Source organism: Spermophilus citellus (genome assembly GCF_964194105.1).
Source record: "Spermophilus citellus genome assembly, chromosome: 7".
NCBI lineage: Eukaryota > Metazoa > Chordata > Mammalia > Rodentia > Sciuridae > Spermophilus > Spermophilus citellus.
In genome coordinates, this window is record NC_138188.1 from 29,168,459 (window position 1) to 29,181,629 (window position 13,171).

Sequence of the window (13,171 nt, forward strand, 5' to 3'; positions counted from 1 at the left end):
TTTGTAGGCTACCCAAAGGTCTGGCTATTCATGGATATCAGATTGCTTAAATGTGTCATCATTTTTTTTCTAATAGCATAAAAAGTAATCAAATTATCCTGTAAATTGACATATGTCTTCTGAAATACATGCTTGGTGATGCAGATAGTTACTGATTCATTGACAACTCATAGCAATCATTGGGCTAATGTCAAAATGTCCTGAGACAATTATGAATAAATATAAAAATTACCTTTTAATAAACTACACAAAGCTGCTGACTGTAGACTTCCATGCACATATAGTCATATTGATGTTCCTTTTTGTTTTAAACTACTTCCAGTTATGCTGTTAACTTATAAGGAAAACAACTAAACACACACACACACACACACACACACACACACACACACACCAAGACTATGGCTTTCATATGCAAAACATAAAACTGAAATCTAGTTGATTTAACAACCCCCAAAATTTTTGATGCACTTGAGGCTGCTTAGTAATTATGTAATAATTAAATAAATAAAATGAGAAATAAATAATTAAAATAAATGAATTTAAAATAATCTTTAAAAAGAGAGGATTATATTTTCGTAATCCTTCAATATTCAAAGAATATCATTAAATGCAGCTAAGTATTTGGTTATTTGTGGATCTGTGGATCAGAAATACCATACTTTGTGATTTAGATAACAAATGATGGTGCATTTTATTTATTGCTATTACAACAATCAATTATTGTAAAGTTTTTATGTATAGGTGGGGAAATGCCAATTTTAAATTTAGGTTCATTTATTCATTCACTACTTAGTTATAAATTAACAATAAATTCTAATCTTAAAGAACTGTTAGTAAACTAGCAGAGATAAAACTCATACTCATGTAGCTATAAGCCCAGTGGGTGCCCAGGATTCATTGTCTTTACTACGTAATAGATTCATGAACTTGGGCAAGTTTCATAATCTTTCCAAGCCTTTGTTTCTTCATCTATAAAATAGGGATAATACTGGAACCCTCCCTGCTAACTTTGTAAGGCTAGATAATAGATAATATATATTGAGATATTATACATTTTAAAAGATTACAAATGGTTAAGTTCTATGTAACTTCTTGAAAGAGCTGGCATCTGATATAACATAGGTTTGGAATATGGTGAAAGATGGGTCAAGAGCTTTCTTGGTTTGGGGGACAGAGTGAGCAAAGGCACAAAGATGGGAAACTGGCACTTTTAGAGTGAGTAATAGTGGTTCAGTTAGAAAGGCTCTTGGAGTGCATGAATGAATAAAGTTATGGACGAAGGTAGGTTGAGATCAAGAGAGTTTTATTTTGTAGCACACACATTGTATGCCACAGGAGCCTTTTGAATAGAGCTTTGTGACCAGCATTTGCTTCAGGAAGATTAGATGCTAAATTATGAGGATAGAGGGAACTTTGGTTATTAACTGAGTGTATAATATCCATGCAAGAGTTTATGAGACCTGAACCAAGGTGGCAGCAATGTGCAGGGTTGGGAAGGATTAGAATTAACTAAAATTAAAATGATTGGACTTGAAATTTAAATGGTTATGTGAGATGTGGTAGAAGAAAGTCAAAGATGAATCTGAGATTTTTCTGCCTGGATGAGTGATAAGTTAGATAGTTTTGAAACAATGGTGTTGAGTTTAATTGTGAATATGTCGGAAAGAACACAGAGAATGAGGGAAAGGAGGAGAGAAAAAGAAAGGGGGGTGATAAAGGAGTTAGAAGTGAGGTTCTAGGTCTTGAGGAAATATTGAGGCTTGTCTTTGTTTGGGTTCCTCTAATATCAGAGTCCTGAAATGAAATCTGGTGTATAAGTAGTTTATTTGGGAGATGATGTCATGAAGCAGAAGCCAGCATGTGGGAAGAGTGAGACAAAGAAGTGAGAAAAGCTATACAGGGTGTTGTATTGCGCTGGTGCTGCTGTAGGTGGAGAGATCAGAGGCAGGATTCCTCCATGTGTATTTTGGGTTTTGGATTCCTCTTTTTGCATTCTCTCAGGGAATTTTCAAAAATTCTTGACCATATGTAACTGTTGTTTCCTAGCACCATTATGAGTTCCCTCTTGTGTAATATTTTATATTTTGGGGAATTTTGAATGGGATAGAGAAGGCAAGTGTCTTCATCTTGATCCAATCTCCAGAATAATTCTTAAATGGAGAAATGCTGTATATTTTTATAGTCATAAATATATGAACTAATTTTACTTCTGTTATTTTTCAATATTTAATTTAGTATTTAAGATGTAGTTCCTTCAGAAAATAAGCACACTTAATTACTTGTTTTAAAAACCATTTAAATCCAAACAAATGATTTTTTTAGCATGTGGCATAAATGCCTATAAATAATGACATTAGAATCCAGGAAAAGTCACTGTTCACTAAAAGTTACCTTGTGAATGTAGCAACAAAACTCATTCCTAAGACGGGGAGTCATGCTGTGTTAATAAAACTCAATGTCTCCTCTTTTTTCATATTGCATGTTGGCAGTAGTGGGCCATCTGCATGTCTGTTCTATTATTCATATTATTATTCATATTATCATATATTCATATTCTATTATTATACATGTCAGTCTTATTATTCCAGTATCCAAACCGAAGAACCAGCTCCTAATTTGGACTTGCTTTTCTCATGGCAGAGGGACAAAGGAGAGGGCAACATTCAATGGCTCTTAGAGCTTTTCTTCAGATATGACAATAGTCCTTTATGTTTCACATGCCTTTGCCCAGAGAAATCCATGACCAAGTACAATAGCAGAGGGGTGGGGATGACTTTACCTCCCAAAGGGAGCATTCCCTGCAAAGTACAAAAGGTGTGAATATTTGAGAACAAAAATATAACTTACTATATAACGTTTCACTCAGCTTTACATCTTTCAGGCTATAAGCAATAAAAATAGGTCTGTCTACAAAGCATTATTTTAGCTTTTTTCTTATACAGTTTGTAGTATATATTAAAGTATATTTTGAAAATTACATAGATTGCTTACATAGGAGTTAAGGAGATTACTTCAGAAAGAATACATTCATATGAAGAGGTTAGATTTGCCAACTCTTGCTAATGCACTGCAAAATATTTTAGTGCATTTATGGTTAATTTTATGTCAACTTGAATGGGCAACAGGGAGCCCAGATTAAAAACTGTTTCTGGGTGAGTCTTTGAGAGTATTTCAGGGTAAGATTAGTGTTATGGTTTGGCTATGAGATGAGCTCCCTGTCCCAAGCTTCTTTGTTAATGCAGGAATGTTTGGAGGTGAAATGATTGGATTGTGAGAGGTATAACCTAATCAGTTTGAATGCACTGAGTGGTAACTGTAGCCAGGTAGGGGTATGGCTGGAGGAGGTGAGTTACTGGGAGTATGCCCTAGAATAGTACATCTTCCCTAAAGCCCCTTCCCCCTTCCCTCTCTCTGCTTCCTGGCTGCCATGAATGGAGCAGCATTCCTCTACCACACCCTTGACCATGGTGTTCTCCCTTACCTTAGACCCAGAGCAATGGACTCTGTAGACCACGGGCTAAACCTAGGCAACGGTAAGCCAAAATAAACTTTACCTCCTCTAAGTCGTTCTTTTTCACCTGCTTTGGTCACACCAGTGAAAGTTGACTAACATAATTAGCATTTGAAACAATGTACTCAATAAGGTAGATCTATCTTCCTCCCCAATATGAGTGGAAATCACCTGGTCCATTAATGGCCTGAATAGGACAAAAGATGGAGGAAGATGAACTTACTCCTTTTTTACTTGTCTCACTGTTTGAGCTGGAATAACTCATTTTATCTCATCTCATCTCACTCATCTCCCAACTTGTACAGGGATTTATACTTTAGCTCACGTGGTTCTCAGACCTTCAGACTTAAACTAATTGCATCATTGGCTTTCCTGACCCTCCAGCTTACAGATGCCAAATTAAGGGGCTTCTCATGTTCCATACTTGCATTATTTACTGTATTCATAAATAACATATTGGTTTTGTTTCTCCGGAGGACCCTGACTAAATAGTACCAGAGGAGATAAAGACAACCCTGAAAAAACTAAGAGGAATAAGATAACAGAAGAAATGAAGATTTTGTTCACAACTTTTTAGCTCCTCTGCACTCATTTTAATTTGGTTTATTTTTATATTGGGAATATTCAAAACATGTAGCATATGGCATAAACATAAATAATGCTGTTAAAAGCTGAGAATAGGGCTGGGGCTGTAGCTCAGTGGCAGAGCACTTGCCTAGCATGTGTGAGGCACTGGGTTCAAGCCTCAGTACCACATAAAAATAAACAAATAAGTTCTGTCCATACACAACTACAAAAAAAAAAAGACTTTTTTAAACAAAGCTGAGAATAGTCACAATTCAATAAAAGCTATTTTGAGAATGTTGAACAAATCTTACTCTTGTTGAAGAGATGTGGAGTTCCTTAGCCTCAATTTTTTAAGTTAAAAGACAGAGTAGCCGCTCTGTAGTGAGTTCATTTCCTAGTGGTCTTGAAGCCTTACTGAATTTGGCACTTTCACAGTGGGGAGATAGCAGGTTGGACACTTTACCTAAGGTGACTTCCTCATCTCTCCTAGCCCCTCATGTTGGTGAGGTATTGAGGTAGAGTGGCTAAAATAGTCCCTGGGTGGGGTGGGGGATGGGGATTGGTGAAATAGCCTAAAGAACTCTCTCTTTTAAGACAGGGTCTCACTGTGTTTCCCAGGCTGGGCTCAAATTTGTGAGATCCTTTTGCCTCAGCCTCTCAAATAGCTGGAATTTTAGATGTGCATACCACATGTAGCAAAGAACTTATTTTTAATTCAGTGAGCAACTAGGAAAGTGACCTACTCGGAATCTATTGTCAGTAAATATGCCTGGTGAAGGAGGAGTCCTACCCCAGGTTTGGAAATGGAAAAGCAGAGCAAAGTTGTGAGAGAAGTTGTTGTTACTTAAGACTCTTATTTTCTCTTGGTTCCCACTTCTTGAGGATGTCCTGAGGTTACTTATTTTTTCAAGGCAGACTCACTCCCGCACCAGGTGTAAGCACATTCCTGCTGTGGCAGCAGCCAATAGTTTGAGGAAAGCCTCACCCAGCTCCTGCCTTAAAACTTAGAGGGTTTATCATCATGACATGTCATATATAAGAAATTCAGGCAGGTACCTCAGAGTCCAGGGTGTGGGCATATGGTAGAGACTGGCAACAGAGGCTGCCTGCACTGTGCATCACCAAGGAGTACCATCACTAGTGTACTAGCACCTTTGGCAAGAAGAGTTTGTGGGCTCCCCTGAGACCCTGTCAGATGAAGGAACTTCAGGGAAGGGAGCCAAGGTTTTAGCAACTATTAAGATAAGAGTTAAGGGAAGATGAAGGTTGAATTGTCCATATGTTCTCCACAGTCCTAATGTGGGCTGGGGCTAATCCTCCACAGACTCTCCTTCACTCTAGCAAAAGCTATGCAGACTGAGGGTGAATGGTCTGATAGAGGAAGTGGAAATAGGAGGTCTAGCACAAACTGTTGTTGAATCTTAACCAGGTCACTTGGATGTCATGAAATGAAGAAATGAGAGGGATTTACCACTTGAGAAGATATGAGATGGGACACATGAAATAACAGATGGAGAAGTACTTTGAGATTTTTAGAAGAAAGATTTTATGTAAGCCACCTATGTTTCTTTTTACCATATTATTTTCTGGCTTTGATATTTGTATACTTAAAAGGAATGGATATTAAACAAGTATATGCTGAGTTGTTTTTTTTTTTTTTTTTTTGCTGGAAGCCATTTTTTGCTTACTATAAGCACAAAATAAATAAACAAATTTTTATGTATTCTTTTTAGATAAACATAACAGAGTATATTTTAACATATTATGCATACACAGAATATAACTTATTCTAATTGATATCCCATTCTTGTGGTTGCACAAAATGTAGAGTTTCACTGTCTTTCCTAATCCCATCCCAACTCCTTTCCCTTCATTCTCCTTTGTCTAATACAAAGAAATTCTATTCTTCCCTCCCCACACCCTTATTGTGTGTTAGTATCCACATATCAGAGAGAACATTTGGACTTTTTTTTTTTTTTTTGCTGGACTGGCTTATTTCACCTAGTATGATAGTCTGTAGTTCCATCCATTTACCAGCAAATGCCATAATTTTATTCTTCTTTATGGCTAACCAATATTCCATTGTGTGTGTGTGTGTGTGTGTGTGTTTTCTCACATTTTCTTTAACCATTCATTTGTTGTAGGGCACCTAGGTTGGTTCCATAGCTTAGCTATTGTGAATTGAGTTGCTATAAACATTGATGTGGCTGTGTCACTGTCTTATGCTGTTATGGTTTAGATATGGTGTCCTCCAAAAGCTCATGTGTGAGACAATGCAAGAAGGTTTGAAGGAGAAATGATTGGGTTATAGCTTTAACCTAATCACTGAATTAATCCCCTGATAGGAATTAACTGAGTAGTAACTGAAGTAAGTGGTAGAGTGTGCCAGGAGGAGGTGAATTGGAGTGTGGCTTGGGTATATATTTGTATCCGGAGAGTGAAGTCTCTTCTGCTCTCTGATCATCATGTGAGCTGCTATCCTCTGCCACACTTTTCCACCATGATATTCTGCCTCACCTCAAGCCCCAAGGAATGGAGCCAGCGTCTATGGACTGAGACCTCTGAATAGTGAGCCCTCAAATAAACTTTTCCTCCCCTACAATTGTTCTGTTCATGTCCTTTAGTCATAGTGGTGAAAAAACGAATTAAAACATGCTCACTTTAAGTCCTTTGGGTATATATTGAGGAATGAAATAACTGAGTCAATTGGTGGTTCCATTCCTAGTATTCTGAGGAATCTCCATACTGGTTTTCAGAGGTTGCACCAACTTGCAGTCCCACCAGCAAGTAATTTTCCCCCACACGTATTTGCCAACGTTTATTATTACTTGTGTTCTTGATAACTGACATTCTGACTAGAGTGAGATGGAATCTCATTGTAGTTTTAATTTATATTTCTCTAATTGCTAGAGATGTTGAACATTTTTTTCATATATATCTCTTCGTCTATAAAGTGCAGTTCACTTCCTTTGCCCTTTTGTTGATTGGGTTACTTGTATTTTTTGGTTTTGAGTCTTTTGAGTTCTTTGTATATCCTGGAGATCAATGCTCTATCTGAGGTGCAGGTGGCAAAGATTTTCTCCCATTCTGTATCCTCTCTCTTCACATTTTGATTATTTCCTTTACCAAGAAGTAGCTTTATAATTTGATCTCCATCCCATTTATTTATTCTTGATTTTATTTTTTGCTCTTTAGGATTCTTGTTGAAAAAGTTGGTACCTAAGCTGACATGATGGGGATTTGGGCCTACATATTCTTTTAGTAGGCACAGAGTCTCTGCTAATGCCTAGGTCCTTGATCTACTTTGAGTTGAGTTTTATACAGGATGAGAGACAGGGGTTAAATTTTATTCTACTATATATGTATTTCCAATTTTCCCAGCACCATTTGTTAAAGAGGCTATCTTTTCTCCAATGTATGTTTACGATGCCTTTGTCTAGTATGCGATAACTGTATATATGTGGGGATATCTCTGTGTTTTCTGTTCTGTACTATTGGTCTTCATGTCTGTTTTTGTGCCAATATCATTCTGTTTTTGTTACTGTGGCTCTGTAGTATAATTTAAGTTCTGGTGTTTTGATGCCTTCTGCTTTACTTTTCTTGCTAATGATTGCTTTGGCTGTTTTAGGCCCTTTATTTTTCCAAGTGAACTTCATGACTGCTTTTCCTATTTATATGAAGAATGTCATCAGAACCTTAATAGGAATTGCATTAAATTTATATGGTGCTTTTGGTAGTATGGCCATTTTGACAATATTAATTCTGCTTATCCAAGAACATGGGAGATCTTTCCATATTCTAAGGTCTTCTTCAATTTCTTTCTTTAGTGTTCTGTAATTTTCAACGTAAAGGTCTTTCACCTCTTTTGTTTGATTGATTCCCAAGTATTTTACTTTTTTGAGTCTATTGTAAATAGGATAGTTTTCCTAATTTCTCTTTCAGCTGATTTATCATTGGTTTATAGGAGTGAAATTGATGAATGGGTATTAATTTTATATCCTGATACTTTGCTGAATTTCTTTTATAAGTCTAGAAACATTCTGGTGGAGCTTTTTTTGGGTCTTGTAAATATAGAATCATGTCATCATCAAATAGAGATAATTTGAGCTTTTCTTTTCCTATTCATATCCCTTTAATTTCTTTCTTTTGTCTAATTGCTTTGACTTGGTTTTCAAGGACTCTGTTGAAAAGGAGTTGTGAAAAGAGGGCATCCCTGTCTTGTTTCAGTTTTCAGAGGGAATGCTTTCAATTTTACTCCATTGAGAATGATGTTGGCCTTGGGTTTAGCATATATAGCTTTTACAATGTTGAGATATGTTCCTGTGTTCCCCTAGTTTTTCCAGTGTTTTGAACATGAATGGATGCTCTATTTTGTCAAATGTTTTTTCTGCATCTATGGAGATAATAATGTAATTCTTGTCTTTAAGTCTATCGATGTGATGAATTACATTTATTGACTTCCATATGTTGAACCAAACTTGCGTGGCTGGGATGAACTACACTTGATCATGGTGCACTGTCTTTTTAATATGTTTTTGTATGTGATTTGCCTGGATTTTTGTTAAGAATTTTTGCATCTATCTTCAGGGATATTGGTCTGAAGTTTTCTTTCCTTGATTTGTCTTTGTCTGGTTTTGGTATCAGGGTGATACTAGCTTCATAGAATGATTTTTGGAATGGTTCCCTCTTTTTCTATTTCATGGAATAATTTTGAGGAGTATTGGTGTTAGTTCTTCTTCGAAGGTCTGATAGTACTCGGCTGAGAATCCATCTTCTCCTGGGCTTTTCTTTGTTGGTAGGCTTTTGATGGTGTCTTCAATTTCATTGTTGGAAATTTATCTACATACTCCTGATTCAATTTTATATGTCATATCATATGAAATTGTTGATGTCTTCATGATTTTCTATTTTATTGGTGTATAAATTTTCAAAATAGTTTTTAATTATCGTTTATATTTCAGTAGGGTTCATTGTGATATTCCTTAATCATCATAAATTTTAGTAATTTGAGTTTTCTCTCTAAGGGTTTGTCAATTTTATTTATTTTTTTCAAAGAACTATCTTTTGTTTCATTGATTTTTTTTAGTTTTTTAGTTTTTTGTTTGTGTTTCAATTCCATTGATTTTGGTTCTGATTTAATACTTTTTGTCTTCCATTGCTTTTGTTGTGATTTGTTCTTCTTTTTATAGGGATTTGAGATGTAATGTTATGTTATGTTTATTTATTTGGTGACTTTCTGTTGTCTTAGTAAAGGAGCTCAATTCAATGACCTTTCGTCTTATGCCTTTACAGTATCCCACAGATTTTGATATGTTGTGCCATTATTCTCATTTACTTCTAAGTATTTTAAAATTTTCTGATTTTTTCTGCTATCCATTTGTCAATTACTAGGGTATTATTTAGTATCCAGGTGTTACAGTAGCTTCTATGTTTTATTTTATTGTCGATTTCTACTTTCATTCCATTATCATCTGATAGAATGTAAGGTATTATCTCTACTTTTTTGTGTTTACTAAGAGTTGCTTTGTGTCCTAAGATATGATCTGTTTTATAGGGACCCATGGGCTGCTGAGAAGAAAGTATATTTGTCATCAATGAATGAAATATTTTATATATGTCTGCTAAGTCTAATTTAGGAATTGTGTTTTTTAGTTCTATAGCTTCTTTATTTAGTTTTTATGTGATGGATCTACCCAGGGTTAGAGGGGCATAGTAAAGTCAGCCAGTGTTATTGTGGTGTGGTCTATTTGATTCTTAAAATTGTGAAAGGTTTGTTTGATATATGTAGATGCTCCATTGCTTGGGGCATAAATATTTACAGTTGTTATGTCTTGTTGATGTATAATTCTTTTAAGCAGTATGAAATGTCCTTCTTGTCTCTTTTGATTAACTTTAGCTCGAAGTCCACTTTATCTGATATGAGGATAGAATTCCTGTTTGTTTACCAGTTCCACATTAATGTTATGTTTTTTCTCATCCTTTTACTTTCATTCTGTGGATGTTTTTGCCTATAAGGTGAGTCTTTTGGAGACAGAATATTGTTGGGTCTTGTTTTTTAATCCAATCTGCCAGTCTATATCTTTTGATTGATGAGATTAGTCCATTTACATTTAGTGTTATTATTGTGATATGATTTTTATTTATTTTAATTTTGATTTATTTCTGGTTTTTAATGTGAATTAGTTTTTCCTTTGATTAACTATTCTTTTTTATATAGTTCCTCCATTTGCTGATTTTCACTTTTTAAAATTTCTTTTTCATGAAATATCTTAGTATGTTTTGTAGTGCAGGCTACTTTTGTTTACTATGGAAGGTTTTTATCTCATCATAAATTCTGAAGTTTAATTTTACTGGGTGTAGTATTCTGGATTGGCATCCATTTTCTTTCAGAGCCTAGCTTTGAGGATCTGAGTTGTGAAATCTGCTGAGATCTGGATTGGTTTCCCTCTAAATGGATCTGTCATTTTTCTTTGGCAGGCTTTAAAATTTTATCCTTATTCAGTACATTAGGCATTTTCATAATAATGTCCTTGGTGTGGGTCTGTTGCAATTTTGTATATTTGGATTCCTGTAAATCTCCTGTATTTAATTTTCCATTTTATTCTTGAGGTTTGGGAAATTTTCACTGAAAAAATTGTGCATTCCTTTGGTTTCTATCTCCAAGCCTTCATCTATACCAATAAATCCTGAGTTTATTGTTTTCATGTTATTCACATTTCTTAGAAATTCTGTTCATGGTCTCTGAACATCTTTTCTCCATGGTCAACTGTATTTTCCAGAGTATATATTTAGTATTCATTGCCTAAAACTCTGTTTTGAAAGTGGTCTAGTCTGCTGGTGATGCTTTCCAATAAATTTTTTATTTGGTTTATTGATTCTTTCAAGGATTACCGATTGATTTTTCTTCAGGATCTGTATCTCCTTATTTAAGTCATCTTTCACTTCTTGTATTTTCTCTCTGATTTTATTTCTTACATTATATTTTACCTCATAGATCAGTTTAACAAGGAACTTTCTGAATTCCATCTCTTACATTTGAGAAAACTTAAGAGATGTTGACACTGTGGTGTCAATGAAGTCTGTTGTTGAGGTATTCTGTTTTGTTTGGCATGGTTTGTTCCCTTGATTTTTTTCACATTGTTTGCATTCTACCCCTCTATCTGGATGTATCTGAAGCTCTAGAGTTTCTACCTCATGAGTTTATAGTGTCCCTCTATGTTACCAGCACCTCACAGATTGTAGGGGTGGGTGGCAATGATAACAACAATCTATGCAAATGATATACAGCAGTAGTCTAGGTACCTAGATCCTATTTTGATATCTACAGTTTTAATTGGTACAATATGCAGAAATATTAGGACCAGAAATTTCCATTGGTAAAAGCAGTAAATGATCATGCATTATGTCTAGCTTAAAATTAAACAGCAGACATTATCTATGACTTTCACCATATTAATTATTACTGTGACATTGATGGTAGGGGCAGGCATTATGTACATCAATTAGTATTAAGAGGTATTAAGGATAGTGTTGAGTATGAGGAAAGAAGAGGAGAGAAGAAGGTAGAAAAGTGTTTGCAGTTTCAAAGGGTGGATAGGGTAGATGCAGTGGTAACTTAGACTATGTTGTTAACAATGAAGGGGACAGAAATTAGAAGAAGTAAGAATATAAAGGAGGAGAGAGAGATTAAATCTGGCTGTCAGCTGTAGAAAAAAGAGGACAAGGGAGACAGAGTAGTGGCTGGAGCCATTTTTGGTACTATAAGCACAAAATAAATAAATTATAATTAAAAAAATTATTTACCAAGTTGCTAGGTATATTTGATCTTTTGCATAAAATTTATTGTCTTGTTACCACAGTGCCAGCCAATAACTTCTTATAACTGCTAACATATTGTATACCTTGTTCGTAAAATTTATAGTGCTGATTTACTTTTGTATATTTAATATGTGGGCTAATAATATACTACTATTTGTAACTTCTGTCTAGTCTAGTTGTCATCAGGTAAGTGTCTCTTAAAGTGTTTTACTTGTTTTGAACTTATAGTACTGGTCTATTGGTATGCTATCTAGTTCACTATTCTAAATCCTAAACCCTTAGACTCTCTGACTCCATGATACATATTTATTCATTATTTTTACTAACAAGAAATCTCTAGGAGTGTGGTTCTAGAATCAGTTAAGTCAAGTGACTCTGAAGTATCCTCTGGGGTTCATATTGTTTGTGTCTCCTTATTCTGCTATCCTCAGTGGCTTTTGTAGTCGGGTTTATCCTCAGTTTGCCAGGTTGGTTGCAACATTACCATGTAAGTCCAGAAAAAAATAATAGAGTTGTTTTTCAGCTTTGTGTTGCTGTGACCAAAATCCCCACAAAGAAAATCTTTAAGGAGGAAATGCTTATTTTGGCTCATGGTTTAAGAAGTTCAGTTCATGATTAACTAACACCATAGCTCAAAGTAAGGCAGAACATCATGTTGGAAGGAATGTGGTAGAGGAAAGTAGCTCAGGATGTTGCAACCAGGGAATAGGGAGAGAGTTCTGCTCATCATAGACAAAATATAAACCCCAAAGGCATACCCCCAGTGACCTACTTCCTCCAGCTGCACACTACCTGCCTGAAATTACAACCCAGTTAATCTGTGATTAATCCACTGATAAGGTTACAGCTCTCAAAATGTAACCATTTCATTTCTGAATGTTTTTTCATTGTCTCACACATGAGCTTTTGGGGAGACCATATTTAAACCATAAGAAAGGGCATATATCACTCTTCTCCTTGTCTGTGTTTTATAAGAATAGGTAAATATTTTCCACAAGCTTCCAACAGACTTTCCAATATCTCATTGATGTTAGAGAAATTTCTCAAAGCTTAGAAAAGGACAAAAGAGAATATTTGGTAGCTTTCAGTGCAGGTCTGAACTCAAATTTCAATTGTTGGGACTGATGAGCAGGGAGAGGGAAAATGGCAGTAGAGAAAGGAAGCACCACCCAGCAGTCCAGACATATAAAATAGAATGACTTCTCCTCAGCGAGGTGAGTAGCAAATGAACCTCATTAAAATATGATACTAAATTGTAATTTTAAAAAACAT

General features: G+C 35.3%; 1 protein-coding gene across 5 annotated transcripts in view; it reads left to right on the plus strand.

The window, feature by feature from the left end:
* NEK11 (NIMA related kinase 11) overlaps positions 1–13,171 on the plus strand; it is a 319,132-nt gene that overhangs the window by 86,000 nt on the left and 219,961 nt on the right. Inside the window, exon 1 of one of the 5 annotated variants that reach the window (XM_081301669.1) lies at positions 5,511–5,631. The exons of the other annotated variants lie outside the window; for them this stretch is intronic. Within the exon in view, the coding sequence (XP_081157795.1) occupies positions 5,630–5,631 (2 nt within the window). The 5' untranslated portion in view covers positions 5,511–5,629. Of the gene's footprint in view, positions 1–5,510; positions 5,632–13,171 lie in introns of those variants that run through there. 5 annotated transcript variants of the gene reach the window in all.